This window comes from Carcharodon carcharias, chromosome 5, assembly GCF_017639515.1.
Source record: "Carcharodon carcharias isolate sCarCar2 chromosome 5, sCarCar2.pri, whole genome shotgun sequence".
NCBI lineage: Eukaryota > Metazoa > Chordata > Chondrichthyes > Lamniformes > Lamnidae > Carcharodon > Carcharodon carcharias.
In genome coordinates, this window is record NC_054471.1 from 36,548,773 (window position 1) to 36,571,925 (window position 23,153).

The 23,153-nt window shown below is 45.7% G+C and overlaps 1 protein-coding gene across 1 annotated transcript in view; it reads left to right on the forward strand.

Annotated features, from left to right (window-relative positions):
• LOC121277699 (TOG array regulator of axonemal microtubules protein 2-like) overlaps positions 1 to 18,277 on the forward strand; it is a 47,433-nt gene extending 29,156 nt beyond the window's left edge. The window contains exons 7-13 of the mRNA XM_041187335.1: positions 2,006 to 2,164; positions 4,109 to 4,226; positions 10,337 to 10,437; positions 12,184 to 12,382; positions 14,784 to 15,000; positions 16,539 to 16,625; positions 18,024 to 18,277. Coding sequence (XP_041043269.1) covers positions 2,006 to 2,164; positions 4,109 to 4,226; positions 10,337 to 10,437; positions 12,184 to 12,382; positions 14,784 to 15,000; positions 16,539 to 16,625; positions 18,024 to 18,277 — 1,135 coding nt within the window. The remainder of the gene's footprint in view (positions 1 to 2,005; positions 2,165 to 4,108; positions 4,227 to 10,336; positions 10,438 to 12,183; positions 12,383 to 14,783; positions 15,001 to 16,538; positions 16,626 to 18,023) is intronic.
• The last annotated feature ends 4,876 nt before the right edge of the window (positions 18,278 to 23,153 follow it).

Below are 23,153 nucleotides of genomic sequence, written 5' to 3' on the forward strand. Positions count from 1 at the left end.
AAATTGCTTTGAGACAAGTGAAAAGTGCTACATAAATGCAAGTTGTTTTTATTAAACTCATCCCCACCCCAAAATCTGTTTCTTCAGCAGCTTTTCCCTTTCTGCACCTCCACTGGCAGCCAGACGTTCAGCTGTGTAAGGCCCATTCTTTGTAATTCTCTCCGAAATCCCTTCAATCTTGTAGCATAAACAGATGGGATATGCTAATGTGTGATGTAGATGATGATGTACTACTGACACCAGTCAGTCATGTCTGTCTCTCTCTTCAGAGAAGTCAGAATCATACCTAGGAGCTACGTGCTGTTCTGTAGCCTGTTTTGATGTATTACTAATAACCAAGTGTTAAGCAGATATCAGAGTATGTCTACAGTCTGCCTAAGAACCAAGTCCCACACCCAGAGTCCAAGGTGGAAGAGCACGTCTCACAACATGGCGGCAACCATGGAGACATTGATGTAAAAAAAGACATCGGTATTGAAGGAAACTCAGAGTGAAGATAACTTTGGAAGTAGCTGAAGAAATTTCTGCGAACGAAGGAGGCTTACTGGAGAGAGGTAATGATGACTGTACCTATTGAGCAGTCCCTGCCCTTGCCCTGTCAGTTTAACTGCCTCGAGGGCCCAGAGAGACCAGAAGTGGGAGTTATGCAAACCCCAACTTCTCCAGTACCAAGCAGCATCATGTCTTCATAAAAAAAAGCCAAGATTTTTAGTTCCTTTCTTTATGCAATAGGTCCAGTAGCAGATGATGTATGACTGTGGCCCAGACACCACCTTCCCCATTCCTGGGCATGTCCTGTCCCACCAGCAGGACAGACCCACCAGAAGTGGAGGCACAGTGATTTACAGTTGGGAGGGAGTTGCTTTGGGAGTCCTCAACATTGACTCCAACCCCAAGAAATCTCATGGAATCAAGTTAGACATGGGCAAGGAAACCTCCTGCTGATTACCACCTACAGCCCTTCATGTGCTGGTGAATCAGTACTCCTTCATATTGAACACCATTTGGAAGAAGCACTGAGGCAGCAAGGGTACAGAATGTACTCTGGGTGGGGTACTTCAATGTCTTTTACCAAGAGTGACTTGGGAGCACCACTATTGACCGAACTGGCCAAGCTCTATCTGCCAGACTGGGCCTGTGGCAGGTAGTGAGAGAATCAGCAAGGGAAGAAAAACCTACTTCACCTTGTTCTCAACAATCTACCTGTTGCAGATGCATCTGTCCATGACAGTATTGGTAGGAGTGGCCACTGCACAGTGTTTGTTGAGATAAAATCCCATCTTCACACTGCAGAGGGTGCCCTCCATTGTGTTGTATACGATTACTGTGCTAAATGAAAAAGACTCAGAACAGATCTAGCAATTCAAATCTGGGCAATGATGAGGTGCTGTGGACCATCACCAGCTGCAGGACTGTATTCAACCCCAATCTGTAACCTCATGGCCTGGCATATCCCTCCCTCTATCATTATCATCAAGCCAGAGAATCAAACCTGGAGTGCAGGAGACCATGCTAGGAGCAGCACCAGGCACACCAAAGAATGAGAGCCCGCCCTGGTGAAGTTATAACACAGGACCACCTGCTGGATTAACAGCGGAAGCAGCATATAGACACATCTAAGCGATCTCATGACAAATAAATCAGATCTAAGTTTTGCAGTCCTGCCACATCAAGTCATGAAAGGTGGTGGACAATTAAACAAGGAACTGGAGGAGGAGGATCCACAAACATCTGCATCTTCAATTGCTTGGACCAACATTTCTCAATAATCAAAAGTACTTATTTTAAGTCAGCTCAAAGTCCACCATTAACCACATCGTGTCCGACTTCAATATTATTCTTTCTTAATTTAAATTCCTAATACCTTCATATCACGCTGCCTCAGTGTCTATATTCAGGAAGCTTGTGGGCTTTCCACTTTCAGTCGAAATACCCCTTCAATTCTCAGGATTAAAGAGGAGGTTGCCAAATACATTGATTATTTTGTTTGTCTCTTGTTATCCAGCCACCGTAACACCACTGTTCGGAAATGCACCGCTGAGAACCTGCTGTGTGTTGTCGAACACCTTGGAGCTGAGAGATTGCTGTCCGGGACCAAGGACAATACAGACCAGATTGTGCAAACAATGGTGAAATTTTCACAGGATGGGAATCAGGAAACAAGGTGCGAGCAGATGTTGGAACAACTGGGATAGTAGATGAGATTGTAGTATGTGTGGGAAGTGTTTGGGGTGGCTGTGGGGTAGAAGAAGGATTCAAGATTCAAATAATTGCTCCAAATGACTTTGAGGATCAGTCTTGGTAGAATCCGTCTTCATAAAATCCTGGTTGTTTGGCTTGGAACAAGGTATTGCAGCCACACAGATGCTAAAAGAGACTACACTACATGGGCTGATTTCTCTCTTTGCTTCACAGATTTCCATAAGGTTTCTACAAAACTAATACATCTCAATATTGATAGAAACAGCCAGGTCACTATGGTTACATTTCCAGTTCTTTTATAAGAGTCCACTTTGAGGGTGAATGTGGGCAATTTCAGGAGGGGTCTATGCAAAGCAGTAAAACACAATCCTAGAAATTAATGTTGGTGATACGAATGAACAAATGCTTAACACATGCACCTCATCCTTCTCCATCTGCTATTTAAACAAGATCATGAGTCATTTACAGTATGTGCTCTGTTACTTTGAATTGAGTGCACAAGAATGTCACAATGCATTTGTCTACAAATATTGCCAAAAGTAATTTCTAGGTTATAGTGTTGTAGGGCATACACCATCGGTATAAGTGACAGTAATGGGTTAGATAGTACAGTTAGTGTTACTGGGAGTGTGTCTGATCTGCCTCAGTGGTAGCAACGGATGTAAGTATCTAAACCTCAGAACTCCAGCAGCAACAAAAGTGGGAAGTCCAGTCGGATTGTGGGATGATAGACTTTCCAAAACCTCCACTGATCTAAATAATCAATTCCACCCTGTGAATTTTATTAGCTTTGTAGAAGCGCCACACAATGTACACTTTGATAGTACAGAACTTGAATGTTGCTGAAAAAAGAGATTTTTCTGTTGAAGCTTTTCATCTTCCACTCATCAGGACAATTCACAAGAAAATACCAATATCAGGGGAAACAACATCTTTATACTGTATGAGAAGAGAGTACTGATTTGGTCAAGTCAAAAAGACGTTCTACCAATCACACAAACGAGTAATGCAGTGTATAAATTTCAGTGCCAGTCTGATGCCAAGTACGTAGGTTGTAAGTCCCAAAGACTGGTGGATAATATCAAGCAGCATGCCCCTTTCCTCTGTTCACAACAGGCAAGGTACACAACGTACCCAACCAGCCCGTGCTTGCAAAACTCAAAACACAATGTCTAACATTAGGTGTGAATCCGTGATTGGACAACATTTGCTCAATAACCCTCAATGTGCAAAGAATTACACAGGCAACCAAACTAAAATTGTCAGTCAGGTTCGCAGTCTGGTGCATCTGCATGTACTGGAAGCTTCACATATTAATACACAGGGCCCTGTTCCTTGCTGACAGAAGGAACATGTACACACATTGCGCCTGTTTCAGCTAAACACAATAAGAGATTGCCATTTTCTGGTTCATTCCCCAGAACATTGTCTTGACCAATCAGAGTCAAGCTGCTTGGTTAAATTTTAAACAATACTTAGCAGTTAACTGTCAGTCACCATCTACTGGTGTATTCTCCATGGCAATGCCTCTTACCAATCAGAGTCCACTTGCCAACCAATCAGCACTCTCTTCTCATACAGTATAAAGATGTTGTTTCCCCTGACATTGCTATTTTCTTCCTCCTGATGAGTACAAGATGAAAAGCTTTGACAAAAAAAACCTCTTTTTACAGCAATATTCAATGTGTACACTGTTTTTCTTTTGCAGTGCAGGGGTGATTTGTTTAAGTGCACAGGACCTTTAAGCTGTTTTACGGGGCCATGCAGGCATGGTAACTTGAAGAGGTTGCCTTGTGTGTGGCCTCCATGGGATCCTTCAATTTGGTGTGTGGTCATGCGGCCTAGAGGGAACATATGTGAAAGCCAATGGGTGCAAAAGTCAAGTCCATTTTCCATTGTCTGATAGATTTTATGGTCGGAAGGCGCTGAACATTTTGGTATCCCACCCGGAGTTTGAGAGATACATGGAACGCTCACTTCTGTCTCAGGATCTGCACCATGTCATCACAGCCATTAAAAAGAGGGTGAGTCTCCTCCTGTTGGATTTGATCCAGTAACTCTGAGCTTCACTTTCACTGTGGTATTTGCTATCAGGATTAAAGTTCGGTAACATGAAATATGCCCATCGTCTGAGGTGACACCTTAAGATCTCCTTAAAATGGTATCTCAGGAAATAGCAGATTAGGATAAAAAGGATATGACATTGAAGCTTATGATCCCATTAACAATATGTCACACTCATAAATAACTCTTAGGGTAGAATTTTACGGCCCCTCCTGCTGGTGGGATTTTCCAGCCCTGCCGAGGTCAATGAACATTTCGCTGCATTTTACTCTCCACGTCCCCCCCTCCCCGCCCCACAACAGGGCCATAAAATTCCGCCACTAGTTTTTTGAGGTTAACATAAGCTTTAACATCAGCTTCTTATTGACCGTCCTTGTGCAGGTCACTGCCTTAATAAACGGCCCCTGGGATGGTCAATGCCTTAAACAGTGAAGATATGGGAGTGCAGTGCTAATATTTCAGATCAGTAATTTAGAGGCCTGGACTTAATGGTTTTTAAAATGTTTCTTAATGCATTCACTGGACATGGGCATCACTCACAAGGCCGGCATTTATTGCCCATTCCTAACTGCCCTTGAGAAGGTGGTGGTGAGCCTCCTTCTTGAACCGCTGCAGTTCTTCTGACGTAGGTACTCCCACAGTGCTGTTAAGAAAGGATTTCCAAAATTTTGACCCAGCGACAGTGAAGGAATGGCGATATGTTTCCAAGTCAGGATGGTGAGTGAAACTTGCAGATTGTGGTGTTCCCATTGCATCTGCTGCCATTGTTCTTCTAGGTGGGAGAGGTTTAGAAGGTGCTGTCAAAGGAGATTTGGTGAATTCCTGCAATGCATCTTGTAGATGTACACACTGCTGCTACTGTGTGTCGATGGTGGAGGGAGTGAATGTTTAAGATGCTGAATGGGGTGCCAATCAAGTGGGCTACTTTGTCCTGGAAAGTGTTCAGCTTCTTGAGCTTCATTGGAGCTGCACTCATCCAGGCAAGTGGGAAGTATTCCATCACACTCTTGACTTGTGCCTTGAGGATAGTAGACAGGCCTTCAGGAGTCAGGAGGTGCATCACTTGCTGCAGAATTCCTGGCCTCTGACCTACTCCTGTAGCCACAGTATTTATGTGACTGGTCCAGTTCAGTTTCTGGTTAATGGTAACTCCCAGGGTCTAGATAGTTGTGGACTCAGTGATGGTAATGCCATTGAAGTCAAGGGGTGATGGTTGGATTCTTTCTTTCCGGAGGTGGCCATTGCCTGGCACTTGTGTGGCGTGCATGTTACTTGTCCCTTATCAGCCCAAGTCTGAATATTATCCATATCTTGCTGCATTTGGACATGGACTAATTCAGTCTCTGAGGAATGGGTGCTGAACATTGTGCAATCATCAGTGAACATCCCCACTTCTGACCTTATGATGGAAGGAAGGTCATTGATGAAACAGCTGAAGATGGTTGGGCCGAGGACACTACCCTGAGGAACTCCTGCAGTGATGTACTGGAGCTGAGATGATTGACCTCCAGCAACCACAACCATCTTCCTTTGTGCTAGGTATGTTTCCAACATGTGGAGAGTTTTCGGTCCCGATTCCCATTGACTCCTCTTGATGTCACACTCAGTCAAATGCTGCCCTGATACTTCCCCTCTGAAAATAAAAGATCTGCTGTCAGTAAAAGTGGCCATGAAGGTGCCTGATTGTTGTTACAAGCCTAGCTGGTTCACTCATGTTCTTTGAAGGAAGCAAGTCTGTTGTGCTTAGCGAGTCTGTCCTGTGGGTTAGTCCAGTACCACATCAACATGGTTAAGTTATAACTTCCCTCATGAGTGGCCTAGTAAACTGCCATCACCATTTAGAATAGCCAAGGATGGTCAATAACCACAGGTCTTACCCCACATCTTGAGAATTAGTTAAATACCAGACAGCGTCCAGACAAATGGTCAGTTTACAATCAGAATAAATAATTGACGTTTCGAGTCCTCTTGACCCTTCGACAGAACTTGAGTTCGAGTCCAAGAAAGAGTTGAAATATAAGCTGGTTTAAGGTGTGTGTGTGGGGGGCGGAGAGAGAGAGAGAGAGGTGGAGTGGGGGTGTGGTTGTAGGGACAAACAAGCAGTGATAGAAGCAGATCATCAAAAGATGTCAACAACAATAGTACAAAAGAACACATAGGTGTTAAAGTTAAAGTTGGTGATATTATCTAAACGAATGTGCTAATTAAGAATGGATGGTAGGGCACTCAAGGTATAGCTCTAGTGGGGGTGGGGAGAGCATAAAAGATGTAAAAAAATAAATAAATAAATATATATTTTTTTTCTTTTTCTCTTTTTATAATGGAAATAGGTGGGAAAAGGAAATTCTATATAATTTATTGAAAAAAAAAGGAAGGGGTAACAGAAAGGGGGTGGGGATGGGGGAGGGAGCTCACGACCTAAAGTTGTTGAATTCAATATTCAGTCCGGATGGCTGTAAAGTGCCTAGTCGGAAGATGAGGTGTTGTTCCTCCAGTTTGCGTTGGGCTTCACGTTGGCCCAACGCAAACTGGAGGAGCAACACCTCATCTTCCGACTAGGCACTTTACAGCCATCCGGACTGAATATTGAATTCGACAACTTTAGATAGTGAGCTCCCTCCCCCATCCCCACCCCCTTTCTGTTTCCCCCTTCCTTTTCTTTTTTTTCCAATAAATTATATAGATTTTCCTTTTCCCACCTATTTCCATTATAAAAAGAGAAAAAGAAAAAAAAAAATTTTATTTATTTATTTATTACATCTTTTATGCTCTCCCCACCCCCACTAGAGCTATACCTTGAGTGCCCTACCATCCATTCTTAATTAGCACATTCGTTTAGATAACATCACCAACTTTACCTTTAACACCTATGTGTTCTTTTGTACTATTGTTGTTGACATCTTTTGATGATCTGCCTCTATCACTGCTTGTTTGTCCCTACAACCACACCCCCACTCCACCTCTCTCTCTCTCTCTCTCTCTCTCTCCGCCCCCCACACACACACCTTAAACCAGCTTATATTTCAACTCTTTCTTGGACTCGAACTCAAGTTCTGTCGAAGGGTCATGAGGACTCGAAACGTCAACTCTTTTCTTCTCCGCCGATGCTGCCAGACCTGCTGAGTTTTTCCAGGTAATTCTGTTTTTGTTTTTGTTTTGGATTTCCAGCATCCGCAGTTTTTCTGTTTTTATCAGAATAAATAATTGTTCGTTGTTTTACAGCAATGAAAATATCATCCACAGCGAGAGGCCAGGCATATGGCTTACTCCCTTGTCCCCTTCAATGCTATTCTAGATGAGACTTTTTTAGGAGCCTGACAGAAGCCTGGGTGATGGAACCTCTGATTGTTCGCTTTCTAATTGATACATGCATATGAACAAGAAGCAGGAGTAAGTCATTTGGCCCCTTGAGCCTGCTCCACCAATTAATATTGATAGAAATCTCAAATATGCACCCCATCTACCCCTGATAACCTCTCACCCCTTTGCTTACCTAGAATCTATCCACCTCCTCCTCAAAAATATTCAAAGGCTCTGCTTCCACTGCCTTTTCATGAAGAGAGTTCCAAATACTCATGACCCTCTGAGAGAAAAAAATTTCACCTCATCTCCATTTTAAATGGGCGACCCGGTAATCTTAAACAGTGACCCCCTAGTTCTAGATTCTTCCACAAGAGGAAACATTCTTTCCACATCCACCCTGCCAAGATCTCTCAGAATATATGTTTCAATCAAAACATCTCTTACTCTTCTAAACTCTAGCGGATACGAGCCTAGCCTGTCCAATCTTCCCTCATAAGACTATCTGCTATCTGATCTGTGCATTCCCATTATTGATGAGATTGCCAACTTGCTGCGTGGAATTAGTGAACAAGGTATTTCCTCATTAGGTCTCTCCCTGACATGTAGCAATCTATGATAGAAAGAGGAGTGGGGATCTGCTCCTAGGATCTACTATCCTTGTCTTGAGCTATCAGGATGAGCAGTCGGCTTAATTTTCTCTCTTGAATTTTTCCTCCTCCTGCAGAAATTTTCTTGCTGCCCACAGAGAAATCCCGACGCCAAATTTCCTGCGATAGTAACCCAAGATGGTTGGGCTGAGGACACTACACTGCAGGAGTTCCTCAGGGTAGTGTCCTCAGCCCAGCCATCTTCAGCTGCTTCATCACTGACCTTCCTTCCATCATAAGGTCAGAAATGGGGATGTTCGCTGATTATTGCACCATGTTCACCATTCGTGACTCCTCAGATACTAGTCTATGTCCAAATGCAGCAAGACCTGGACAATATTCAGGCTTGGGCTAACAAGTGGCAAGTAACATTCGCACCACACAAGCGTCAGACAATGACCGTCTCCAACAACAGAGAATCCAACCATCACCTCTTGATGTTCAATGGCATTACCATCACTGAATCCCCCACTATCAACATCCTGGGGGGTTACCGTTGATCAGAAACTGAACTGGACTAGCCATATAAATACTGTGGCTACAAGAGCAGGCCAGAGATTAGGAATTTGCGACAAGTAACTCACCTCCTGACTCCCCAAAGCCTGTCCACCATCTACAAGGCGCAAGTCAGGAGTTTGATGGAATACTCTCCACTTGCCTGGATGAGTGCAGCTCCCACAACACTCAAGAAGCTTGACACTGTCCAGGACAAATCAGCCACTTGATTGGCACCACATCCACAAACATTCGCTCCCTCCATCACCGACGCACAGTAGCAGCAGAGAATACCATCTACAGGATGCACTGCAGGAATTCACCATGGCTCCTTTAACAGCACCTTCCAAACCCATGACACTACCATCTAGAAAGACAAGGACAGCAGATATATGGGGACAGCAGATATATGGGGACACCACCACCTGGAAGTTCCCCTCCAAGTCACTCACCTCCCTGACTTGGAAATATATCACCGTTCCTTCATTGTCGCTGGGTCAAAATCCTGGAACTCCCTTCCTAACAGCACCGTGGGTGTGCCTACACCATATGGACTGCAATGGTTCAAGAAGGCAGCTCACCACCACCCTCTCAAGGACAACTAGGGATGGGCAATAAATGCTGGCCCAATGATTAACCAAAAAGATTATCCAGCGACCCAGGGAAAATTGGCAATAGGGAAAACTTAAAGGCTTTGTATCTGAATGTGCGTAGCATTTGGAATGAAACTAATGAGTTAACAGCACAAATAGAGATAAATAGGTATGATTTGGTGGCGATTACTGAGGCCTGGTTACAGGGAGAACAGGTTTGGGAGTTGAATATCCAAGGGTACTCAGTGTTTTGGAAGGATAGGCAGAAAGGAAAAGGGGGTGGTGTAGCTTTGTTATACAATCTGGGATTAGTGTTCAGTCAAATCATACAAAACAATTCTATTTGATCCTATGATTCTTTATTATTGAATTCACAATTCATTGTAAGCTTCACCATTACAGCCTGACTGCAGCAACAACTGTTGGTAGATTTAAATCAGAGATGAGGAGGAATTACTTTTCTCAAAAGGTCGTGAATCTGTGGAATTCACTACCTCAGAGTGCAGTGGATGTTGGGACGCTGAATAAATTTAAGGAGGAGATAGGCAGATTTTTAATTAGGAACGGGTTGAAAGGTTATGGGGAGAGGGCGGGAAATTGGAGTTGAGGCCGAAATGAGATCAGCCATGATCGTATTGAATGACGGGGCAGGCTCGAGGGTCTGAATTGCCTACTGCTGCTCCTGCTCCTGGTTCTTATCTTGTGACCCAGCAAAGGAATGGCAACAAAACCTTCGTGATGGTCAAGATTGCCTTGGACCACCCGTACACCTCAATGTGAAGTGGATGCCAATCCTGCTAAACTCCGAGGATAATTCTGAACATGCTTCTATGATTTTTTTTTCCCTTGAATCAGCAGCATTAGGTATGAATGTTAAGCCAATTTGAAAGCCAGCAATAGTCCAAGTTTGGTCAGCTATATAATCAGTAAGGGCCAGCTTTCAAACTTGGGCAGACAGGTTTTAAATTGGTAAATGAAAAGTGGTGAAGTGTTGAATATTTAATGAACGTATTTTTTCCCCCTGTTATCCAGGGGCTTGGAGATGCTTCTTCAGATCCTTACTTGCTGAAGGTTAGAAGCTCAAGGGTCAACAGCTCCTCAAACTGTCAGGAAAATAAATCCAACACTGGAAGGTGAATTAAAATTTCAGTTTGACCAAATATCTTGCTGTATTAAAATGATATTTACTATCTTTACATTCCTGTTGTTCTAAATATGGCTTTGTTACTCCAAACCCCAATTGTGGCATTGTTGGACTGCTTTCCTGCTCTCTTCTCTTACTGTAATCACAGAGACCAGTTGTAACAACTGCAGATTCAGATCTTTGTTTTTAATAAACTCATGTTATACAGCAGACAAGGCTCCAGTTTAATATCTCTTCAAAAAGAATAGCACTTCTAGTCATGCAGCAACCTCTAATGACTGAACTAGAGTCGCAGCCTAGATAATGTGCACAAGTTCAGGATTGGGGCCTGAAATTACAATCTTCTGAAGCATAGATAAGAGTGTAACAATGTGACCCAACTGACAGAGGACAAGGTCTTTAACTTGCCATGTGGGTGTAAAATTGACCTTGTGGATTGTCTGCCTGCCATAGAAATTGTCCACTTTCCATTTCCAATGGAGCTAATTTTGACTTTGTGCGATAGTTTAAAACAGGCAATAGTGAATCAGCAGCCTGTTTTACAGCTCTCCAAATTCGTATTTATATTGAAGTCAACGGAAATAAAATTTGGGAGTGTTGTAATTGGCTGACACAGTCATAGTTATCCCCATTGGATTGAAAGATCAGAGTGGTCCGGGTTTGGTCCCTCCATAAAGAAAGAATAAATGACAGCTTGCCCTTTGAGGGAAATGAGAATAGGGCAGTTCCGTTAATGGGTGAGCAATTCGTAATGCCTATTGGACTAAGTTGAAAATCAGCACCATATGTATCCCACCCCTTCCCCATGCCATGAATTGCCAGGAATCCAGACATGCACTCCCGTCCCATCCTAAATTATATCAACAATTACAGAAGCACATTTCCCCCTTACACCTCAATACATGCACATATACTGTGCTTGCTAGTCCAAATTTCCATTACTTCTCTCGCCACTTTAATGGCAGGAAAGTCAGCCCCATGTTATTCACTGAATAATAACGGACTGCTGTGGGTACGTTCGAACGGGGTGCAGTTACAAAGAATATAGTATGACTTAATGATTCAAGCATGGAGCTTTAACCAATGAATGCAGTGATCGTTGAGTTCCACAGCATATCCTATTTATAACCCATGAGAATACCCTGTGCGACTGGCCAACCTCTGGGCCTGAATTCCCAAAAATGTGTTCTTTGGCTGTCCTATCCTAATGCACACCAAATTCTCTTCATGTTCTCCATGATTCATGTTGGCTTTCAGTCTATTAAATTTATAATTGTGATGCTTGTGTTCAAATCCCTCCTCTCCCCTACCCTCAGCCCACAACCTCCTCTAGGAACTCTGCATTCTTTCAATTCTGGCCTCTTGCTCACCCCCAACTTGCTTTCGTTCCACCATTGGCAGCTGTGCCTTCAACTGCCTTGGCCCCAAGTTCCAGGATTCCCTCCCCGGCCCTAAACCTCTCTGCCTTTTCTCTCGTCCTTTAAGATGCTCTTTAAAAACCTGTCTCTTTGATTAAGCTTTTGGTCAACTGCCTTAATATCTCTTCATGTGGCTTGTTATCAATGTTTGTCTTATGGTGCTCTTTGAAAAGCCTTGGAACGTTTTACCAAATTAAAGGCGCTATCTAAATGCACGTTATTATTCAGGGTGGCTGAAGAACAGGGTTGGAGAACTTGCCTTAATTTGTAGCATCGTGTGAAACATGTAGTAGTATATTGTACTTTCTCTTTGTTAGGGGGGAATTGGACACACCCCGAGAGCAGAGGCTGATGACCCACCGACCGATCATACGCAGCATGGAAGCAGCGGAGCAGGTGAAGCAGCTGAACAAGTTGTTGTCTGCTAAAGAGTTCCAGGAGAGGATGCAGGGCATTTCACTGCTGCTGCAGCATTGTGAGACCAATCCAGGATTCGTCACCTCCAACGTTGTAAATGTAAGGTCTAAGCGTAAGGACATGAGAAAGCATAAAACAAGGAGAAAGCTTTTTTGGGGGGTAGAAATTTGGATTCAGTCATCTTTCTGCCCAATTGCTTCGCCCAAATGGAACCCTGAGGTCTGATTAAGCATAGAATCTCAGGGCTCGATTTTAACTTCCGGCCAGTAACACCGGTGGCTGTGTCCCTCCCGGCTCTGAAAGCAGGAAAGGCCTGACGCGTCTTTGATGGCTGCGGCTCATTAACATGCCGTCTGCCGACTTAAACAACCCGAATGCCGATGGGAAATTGCTGCCGACTGTTTAAGGTCAGGCAGCAGGAAACCACTGGCACTTGGGGGGGACAGTCTCTGGTACATGGTGGGGAAGACAGTGAAGAGGAATCGCCTCCCCCCCAACCCCACTTTAACCCCCCAACCCTGGGACAGGTCAGGCCCAAGGTTTCATTGTGGGGCCTGGAGGAGCCCTTCTACTCCCCCTCCTCCTGCAAAGCAAAAAGGCCGATGTTTTAAATGACCTTGGCTGGCCAGGCCTCTCCCTGGGGCCCAGGCTGCTGTCCCCAGCAGCTTTGGAGTTGCAGATCATGTGGGAAAGACATTGGTTACGTCTCTTGCTCCACTTTAACTGTCCCCCATTCCCACACGGTTCCTGCCAGGTGGGGCAGAGACATATTAAAAATCTATCTCATTCAGCTGATCCAGTCCATCCTCCAACCCCCCCCCCCCCCCCCCCCCCCCCCCCCCCCCCCCCCCCCCCCCCCCCCGGCAGAGAGTGCGCAATATAAATTAGCCTGAGGCATGGTCGTGTCGTGGTTAGGATACTGGCCTAGTCAACAAAAGGCAACTTCCACCCTGGGAAGTTGAAGAGGTGCCAATAACCATCAAAGCACACGACCAGCTCACTGATGTGCTTCAGAGAAAATAAGAATAAAAGAGCATAAGGGGAATAAGAACATGAGAGATAGGAGCAGAGGTAGGCCATACAGCCCCTTGAGTCTGCTCTGCTGTTCAATAAGGTCAGGACTACCTTTACCCCAATTTCTCACCCTATACCCATGTGACTTCATTCCCTTAGCACCCAGCAATCTGTGGATCTCAGCCTTGAATATACTGATTGACTGATTGTCCACAACCCTCAAGGCTAGAGAATTCCAAAGATTCACAACCCTCTGAGTGAAGAACCTTCCTCCTCATCTCTGACCCTCGACCGACCCTTTGCCCTGTGACTATGATTCCTTGTCCTAGCTTCGCTGGCCAGGGAAACAGCTTCTACCCTGTCAAGCCCTCTAAGGGTTTTGGCAGCATTGGCGGAGAAGAAAAGACTTGACGTTTCGAGTCCTCATGACCCATGCTGCCAGACCTGCTGAGTTTTTCCAGGTAATTCTGTTTTTGTTTTGGATTTCCAGCATCCGCAGTTTTTTGTTTGTACCTCTAAGAGTTTTATTCATTTCAATGGGATCAGCTCTCATTCTTTGAGACTCCAAGCCTATCCTATTTAATCTCTCCTATAAGGATAACCTCCTCATCCCAGGATTCAATCTAATGAGCCTTCATTTCATCCCCTTTAAGACAAGTATATCCTTCTTCAGGTAAGGACATTGAAACTGTATGTAGTACTCCAGGTGCAGTCTCACCAAAGCTCTGTACAATTGCAGCAAGACTTCCTTACTCTTAAACTGCAAATCCCTTGCAATAAAGGCTAATGATTCATTTGCTTTCCTAATTGCTTTCTGTACCTGCATGTTAACTTACTGTGATTCATGGACAAGGACACGCAGATCCCTTCAAGTACCTACATTTTCCAGTCTCTCACCATTTAAAAAATTATTCTGCTTTTCAATTCATCCTAACAAAATGGATAATTTCACACTTCCCCACATTATACTTCATCTGCCACTTTCTCAACCAATTGCTTAACTTGTCTCTATTTCTTTGCAAAATCATTGCATCTCCTTCATAGCTTATCTTTCCGCCTAGCTCTGTAACATCAGCAAACTTGGATATATTACACTCAGTCCCATTATCTAAGCCGTTGATTTAGGCTGTTAGCAGCTGAGGCCAAAACACTGAACCTTGTGACACTCCATTAATTTAACCATTTGACACTGAAAATTATTTATTACTATCTATTCCCATTCTCTGTTTTCTGTGCATTAACCAAATTTCAATCCATTTTCATATGCTGCCCCTGCCTCATGAGGCATAATCTTGTGTAATGATCTCAGGCATGGCACCTTATTGAATATAATAAGGTACCACATAGGACATTGTTCAGGATAAAGGTGGCACTACCATTTAATATAATAATTGTTACTTGGAATATATTACTCTATAATGTATGGCCATGGGGAAAGTGTCCTGTGTTCTCTGATTCCCAGCCTTTTGCTGTCTTAATATTTCAGATATTTGATGCCTTCAGCCCAAGGCTCCAAGACTCCAATAAAAAGGTGAACCAGTTTGCACTGCAGTCAATGGCAACCATGATCCCAGTGCTGAAGGATGACTTGCACCGGGTCCTATACTCGACAGTCACTTTTGTTACCGACAACTTGAATTCAAAGAACACGGGCATTTACAATGCAGCTGTGCATGTCCTCGATACGCTGATTGATCATATAGGTAGGCCTCAGGCTGCCGTTAACATATGTACCATTAGTTTATGTCATCGTAGTGTGGAAACTCATGAATCCACCTGAAAAGACGTGTGCAATTCCAAAACAAAATTAAGAGGACCATTATGATTCGACTACAAAGCTGCTGCTCCAAGTGTAAACTATCATCAGATCAGTTTATGCATCTAGCAGGTCCTCCATACATTATGTAAAATGCTTAATATTTTAGACCCATGGTACAGACACATGGGTTCTCATTGAACATTTATTGCAAAATGTAAGTGTGTGTGTATTTGTGTGTGTGGGTGCGTGTGTGTGTGTGTGTGTATTTGGGCAGGTGGGTTTGTGTGTGTGTAAATTAAGCTGAAAACCGAGGCTGGAAGTTGTGTAGTTTGGATCCTTTACTCATCGTATGACTGACTTGTGTCTGTCCTGTCTGGTTACATTTTTCAACAAAGATTGTAGATTACTGCTCTTACAGAGGCCAGGAATTTCCAGTCCTGCCCACACTGGGGATTGTCGTAGGTGGGGCAGAAAATCTGACGGACCAGCCAAAGGCCCATTGACTTCGGGCAGGAACTTTTGACCCCGTGACCGGTGGGACCGGAAAATCCCAGCCAGGGTCTCAGGATAAGGGGGCAGGCCAGTTAAGACTGAGATGAGGAGGAATTTCTTCGCTCAGAGAGTGAAATTCTCTACCCTAGAGGGCCGTGGAATCTCAATCACTGAGCATGTTCAAGACACAGATCAGTAGATTTCTGGCCGCTAATGACATCAAGAGATATGGGGATAGTAGAGAAAAATGGCTTGGAGTTGATGACCAGCTATTTGAACCTCCATTCGGTTTGAATGTTGAAGCAGTCTCAATAGGCTGAATGGCCCGCTCCTGCTCCTACATTCCTAACGTGAGCCAGGATGCAACAATCCCAAAACACCTTTAAGGCAACATTAACAATACAAGTCCTAGGACCGATTGGATTAACATTCTCTCCAACAAATGAAATCCATTCAATCTGCATTACTGTTAGGTCAGCTCTGAACCTCGATGGGACAAGAACGGCAGGAGGTGAGCCCATAAGACTTTAAAATAAAAGTGAAGCAGGCAAAATATCAGTGAGGGATCGAGCCTCAGGTTTTCCACCTGTTCTTGACAAATGTAGGCGTAAAGGGTAAATAGCTGAGCAGGGAGTCCGATCAAAGAGTATTTTATGGTCAGGATTTTATGGCCCTGCCACGGTGTGTCTCCCCCACCCCGCAGCAGATGGGGCGAGCCACTTAAATCTCCAATCAGTTCAGCGGGACCGGAATATCCCACTGGGCGGGAGGGGCAGTAAAGTCCTGGACTATATATTTAACTGATGCCGTACAAAGATGCAGTGTTAAGAGATTTCAACCTGCTGTGACCATGATAATACTGCGGTATATGATATCTTACTAGTGGGGTGGGGCGATCCGATTGAGTTTGCTAATTTTCCTGTATTGATCAGTAATCTCATACATGTTTCCTGCCTCACTGATTGATATCGATTTGCTGTCCCTGTAAAGACAACTTGCTGCTGCTTCAACCTTTCGCCAGCAGAGTGCAGTTCGCCAGCGGCCGGGCAATGCAAGACATCACGGAGCGACTGGCAGGTGAGATTGTGGGTAAGGAGGTGATTGCAACACATCGTACAGGGATGTAGAATCAGGGGTGCGACTTATTGAAGCGTGACAGTTAATTCTTTAGACCTGGCCTCAGTGAGTCTATATCTGAAGTACCACATTTTAAAAAAGGAATTTTAGTTATTGGATGGCATGTTAACTAGAATCATAGAATCATGCCATGGGTACGCTCCAGAAGGAGGCCATTCGGCCTGTCATGTCTGTGCCAGCCCTCTCCAACAGCAATTCATCCAGCCCCATTCCCCCTTGCCTTTTCCATGTAGCCCTACAAATTCTTTCTCTACCGATTTAAGGAGCCTAACGGAGAAGTGGGGAGATTTGGCTACAGATTTGCAGAGCTCAGGGTCCTGGCTGTTCCTCCAGGGGCCAAGAGCCGGCTGAGGTTACAGCAAGAGATTGGGAGTGGAATCCTGTTGAGGTGTTGGGGCAGTCTCGCTTGCTGGCTGGAGAGCCGGCGAGAGACCCATGCTGCCTCTTCTCGGGAAGGCCCGTTGAACCGCAATCCGATCAGGCAGTGGCGAGGCCGCCTGCAGGCCTTCCCTTGGAATCAGGACCCCGGGTGGGCTGGGGTAAGTCCCGCTGGTGAGAGCCGCCTGCCAGTCAGAGGCCAGGAGCGCTTGTGCTCAGCAGCGCCACTGGGGAGGGCAGTGGCTGCTGCCAGAAAGACAAGCCCCTGGAATCCCGGGAAGCCAGAGCGACCCAGGACACAGGATAGTGGTGTGGGGGGAGGGCGGTGGTTTCGCGGGGTAGGGGGTAACGGGGAGAGGGGTGCAGGGGGTTCAGCAGCACGGGCAGCTGGGTGACTCTCAGAGGGCCAGGCCCTTCCCGATGTTCAGCCCCTCGATCAGGCACTGAGCGCAAGTGTCCTCCCCGCCGCCCCCCCCCCCCCCCACCCCCCACACTCCACCAGGCTGGCCACACAGTTTTAGCCACCATGCACGCCACATGGTGACAGGCCCGCCGGCAGCTGGGTTAACAGCAGCAAGTCAAGGTGAGGCCCTTAAGTTCAGCCATGGGCCTTCCTGTCCAGAAACTAATTCAGGTGGAGGCAGGGAGACAGCGGGGTTTTCAGTATGTCACCATCCTGCCTAGTTACATGCCCCTCCCACAACCCCACCCCCCCCAAGCTCGCCACCAGCGAGGGTACAAGATTCCACCCGAGGATACGATGCCCTCGCCTCCACTGAGGTTCAAGGCCAAAATGACCAATGGCGATTTTGCCTTGGGGTGGCGGACATTCAAAGCGGGGCTGTTCGCTCTGCTGGACGGTCGAGTTGACTTAGGCCTGTTGGCAGCTTTACCTGTTGCGGGCTGTGGTGCAGTCAAGGCCCTCACCGATGACCCCCTGGTTTCCTTTCTCGACTGCAGTCCTCGTGCTGTCGGTGTATCGTCGGAGGCCTCAAGCTGTGGAACGGTACGTTTTGCCCGTGCTCTGGTACCTGCTCGGCAACATGACTGGGAGCGGCGTGATCAAGGGTGGAAGCGGGAACGTGCGGGCTGTGACCACCAAGCTGGCTGCCAGCCTGCACCAGCAGATGGGAGCTGGCCTGCAGGAGTATGCAGCGAGTCAGCCTGCTCACGTTATCAAGATGCTCTGGGAGCTGATAGAGAAGGAGCTTTAATCACACGGCCCATCGCATCAGGACCATCTCCAATCTAGGGTCGCCAACCCTCCAGGTTTGTCCTGATGTCTCCAGGAATTAACTATTAATCTCCTGGGCACTCCCTGGGAGAAATTGGAGAAAAATCACTGGGACTTTTTAAAAAAAAACACAATTTAAAAAAAAACTTTGAAGACTTTTGTTTATTAATTAGAGAAGGGGTGGAATTGTGGGGGGGAGGGGGGCCAGGGAAATGCTGTTTGACTAACAGTCAAGAATCATCCAAATGAAACGTCAATTCACTTTCTAATTGGTGTGCGGAGGGAGAGATCCATCAAGAGGATGTGGGGCAACCGATGGCAGGAGTGTGTGGGTGCGGAGTTTGGAAATGGACAATTCATGTGATGTAGGCAATATATCTAACCAGAGTTGCAACCCTATTGAACCACTGGGGAAATCAATAACACACTTAGACATAGACACACATGCAGACACAGACATACACACACAGACACACACACACACACACACACACAGACACAGACACACATGCAGACACAAACATACACACACACACATGCAGACACAAGTAGACACAGACAGACACGCACACACATATACAGATACACGCAGACACATACACACACACACATACACACACATGCAAACACACACGCATAAAGACACAGACGCACACACGCATATGCATTCGAGCACACAGACTCACGCACACGCAGACACACACACACACACATACAGACAGAGACACACAGACACATACAGACAGATGCACACAGTTATGCACAAGACACACACGCATACATATATAGATGGACAGGCACATACACACATATATACATAGACACACACACAAACTCTCACACACAGACACACATGCACATATACAGATAGGTGCACACAGACAGACACGCACACGCACACGTGCATGCAAACACAGACACACGTACAGACACATGCAGACATACAGACACACACACGTATACATACATACACATGCACACAGACTACACATACACAGACTCTCTCTCAAACGCACACGCACACAAACACACACACACACACACACACACACGGACTCACACACACCCACATACAGACAGGCACATACAAAGACATACACACACACACGCACACATATATACATGGACATACACACAAACACACACGAAAACACACATACAGACGGACCCACACAGACAGACAAACACTCTTACACACACACATATTTATATACACACACACTCAAACACACACACATACACGCACTCACACACAGACACACACACGTATACAGACAGACACACACATACATTCAGACACACACACACACACACACACACACACACAGACAAATGTAGCAAGACCTGGGCAATATCCAGGCTTGGGCTGACAAGTGGCAAGTAACATTCGTGCCACACAGGTGCCAGGCAATTACCATCTCCAACAAGAGAGAATTTAACCATTGCCCCTTGATGTTCAATGGCATTACCATCACTAAATCCCCCACTATCAACATTCTGGGGGTCACCAGTGACCAGAAACTGAACTGGACTAGCCATATAAATGCTCTGGCTACAAGGGCAGGTCAGAAGCTAGGAATCCTATGGCGAGCAGCTCACTTCCTGACTCCCCAAAGCCTGTCCACCATCTACAAGGCATAAGTCAGGAGTGTGATGGAATACTCTCCACTTGCCTGGATGAGTGCAGCTCCAACAGCACTCAAGAAGCTTCAGACTATCCAGGACAAAGCAGCCCACTTGATTGACACCACATCCACAAACATTCACTCCCTCCACCACCCACACACAGTGACAGCAGTGTGTACCATCTACGAGATGCACTGCAGAAATTCGCCAAAGCTCCTTTAACAGCACCTTCCAAACCCGTGACCACTACTACCTAGAAGGACAAGGGCAGCAGATAGATGGGAGCACCACCGCCTGGAAGTTTCCCTCCAAGTCACTCCCCATTCTGACTTGGAAATATATCGCCATTCCTTCCCTGTCGCTGGGTTAAAATCCTGGAATTCCCTCCATAACGTAACTGTGAGTGTACCTACACTACATGGACTGCAGTGGTTCAAGAAGGCAGCTCACCACCACCTTCTCAAGGGCAACTTGGCAATAAATACTGGCCCAGCCAGTGAATCCCACATCCTGTGAATGAATTAAAAAAAAATACACACACACAGACACAAACATACATAGACACGTACAGACATACATGCACACACAAACTCTCACACACACGCACACACTCTCTCACACACACACAGGCATAGACTCACACAGACAGACACACGCATACTCTCTCACACACAGGCATAGACACACACACATGCGCACACGTACACATGTGCACACCCTCCACTCTCCATTTGGCACAGGGAAGAAATACCCACAACTGCTGAAAATCGGAAATGAGAAAAGGAAAGGAATTGCAGGATAGTCTGAAAGGGGAAAACAGGTTCATGTTTTGTGTGAAGTGGGTTTTGGTTACCCCAATTTTTCACTTTCTGGCACTGACTGACTTGTGAATCTCTGTCAATGTTTACGAAGATTTCTTACATAAAAACGTTGTCGTTAGTCCCTCAAAACGAGGGCAGTTTCATGATTTGTGTGTCCTCTGGCGGCTCAGCAGACCAATCCTGGAACCACAGGCCTTTGGGTAGAGAGGACAAGTGTTGCCTGTGGTTTATAAATATATAAACTGGAGGAAAAATATCACTCCCAGTCTCCTAGAATGTTGATGTGATTAGTATTTAGTATATCCTTTTTTTCCAACACTTCTTCATCAATGCACTTTATTAATGCAATTTCCTTAGCCAAGAGGAGCTTGCACTTTATATTGTACCTACATTTGGACAGAGCGTTTGTCATAAACACAATAAAATGGACATGATCATCAGTGACTTTGCCAGTTTGCCAAAACTCGAGTTACAACCTGTGGGTCTTGTTCTCAGTGCTGAGTTGGCAGAATTATAATGGAAGAATGGTAGAATCTCTATGGAATTTCAGGGCTGACACATATACAAAGTATGAATTATCTGGTGTAGTTGCTACCACCTTACCAGCAGAGCAGTCAAAGGGCCAGGAATAAGCAAAAATTAAAAGTGAGGAGACGATTCAAACCATAATTCTGTGTCTTTTCATCATGTGGTTGTTAAAGATAATGAGGCAGATACCCCATCCCCCATGGTGCAAGAGAAGTCTTCCAGGCAGATAACATGGATTAGCTGCACCAACACTGCAAGCCTGCTCCCAGCAGGACTGTAAGGGAGCTGAATGGTGTGGGAAACATTTGGACTATAAGGGAGCTGAGTGGTGCAGGAAACATTTGGACTATAGGGGAGCTGAGTGGTGCAGGAAACATTTGGACTATCAGGGAGCTGAATGGTGCAGGAAACATTTGGACTATCAGGGAGCTGAATGGTGTGGGAAACATTTCCAGAACTCACAGGGCTGGATTCCACAGCAAAATTGGCATCATGAACACCATTTGTTAAAAATAAGATTAATGGTCAATCGAGCTTGTTAACATGGGCAGCCGGGTGAGAGTTAGATTTCCGCTTTTTCAACACAACTGGTTAAAAGGTGAGAAGCAATTCGAATGGGTCCTTGAAGGGTGCTCTGTGTGCATGGGAGGGGCACCCCCACTCCCCTAAGATGATACCTCCCCCCTCACTTTGTGCCTCCCTGTCAGGCCTCGAAAACCTGTCCCCTGCACTCCTCTCACTCACCACACCCCCACCTCTGTCCACTAGGGCACCCAATCCCTTCCCGCCCTAAAAGCCGGGACTTAGCCTGGGATCCATTGCTCCCTTTTTCCTTCACCCTGGGACCAGCCTGCAATCCCAGCGGTGCCCACTACTGAACTCTGGCGCTGCTGGAGCTGCCAGATTGGCTGGCGACTCTCGAGGGCCCTGAGGGGAGGAAATCCCACCCCCCCCTGCTGGCTTAGGCTGCCCCCTGCATGTTTTTGTTTTAAGCCTTTTTTAAGTTGGTCGGTTTGAAACCAACTTTTGTAACAGAGTGGAGGTTTGATTTGGGGAAGGCGATAAACAGTTAAAAGAACACATGTCTCCTGTCTCTGGCCTTGCCTAAGAATAGGGTTGCCAACCCTCCAGGATTGGCCTGGAGCATCCAGGGACTGAAAATCAATCTCCAGGACACTGATATGTATACTCCAGGAGAAAATTTACAGGGACATGAAACTTTAAGGGACATTTCTCTTTACCCAGATAAAAAGATACTGAAAATGGGAAATAAAGGCTGTTTGGCTGACAGTCAAGTATCATCCAATTGGGTAATGAGTCTTTTTGCTTTCCAATTGGCTTAGGAAGGCAGTACGTTACACAGATGGATATGTTGTCCGACTAGTGGCTAGAGCGTGGGGGCAAGTCATGTGATGAAAGCTCCAGAAGTGCGTTTAGTCACAGTTGGCAACTAGATCCTTCTGCAGAGCCTAGGTGGCCAGGGAGAGCAGTGGTGGTGGGGTGTTGGCAGGGGGGGTAGGAGGTGGGGCTGGTTGGGAAGGTGTTGCAGGTTAGTAAACTCTGTTTCATGATCCTGCAAAGAGCAATGCAATAAATGACCAGATAATCTTTAGCTGTTGGTGTCGTTTCAGGGTTAATTTTTTTTCTACACTAGAACCCCCTGCACCCCCTGTACCCCCGCCAACCCCAAATGCTCTACATCACGAGGCACCATAGGATTTTCTATTTCTGCCAGGGAGTGTGGGCAGGGCCTTGGCTTAATGCCTCCCTTGAAAGATGTGATACCTTCATCTGTGCAGTGCCCATCAGTACAAGTGTCTCTAGAGTGATGATTTGATCCACAACCTTCTGTCCCAAAGACGAGAGTGTAACCATAATGGC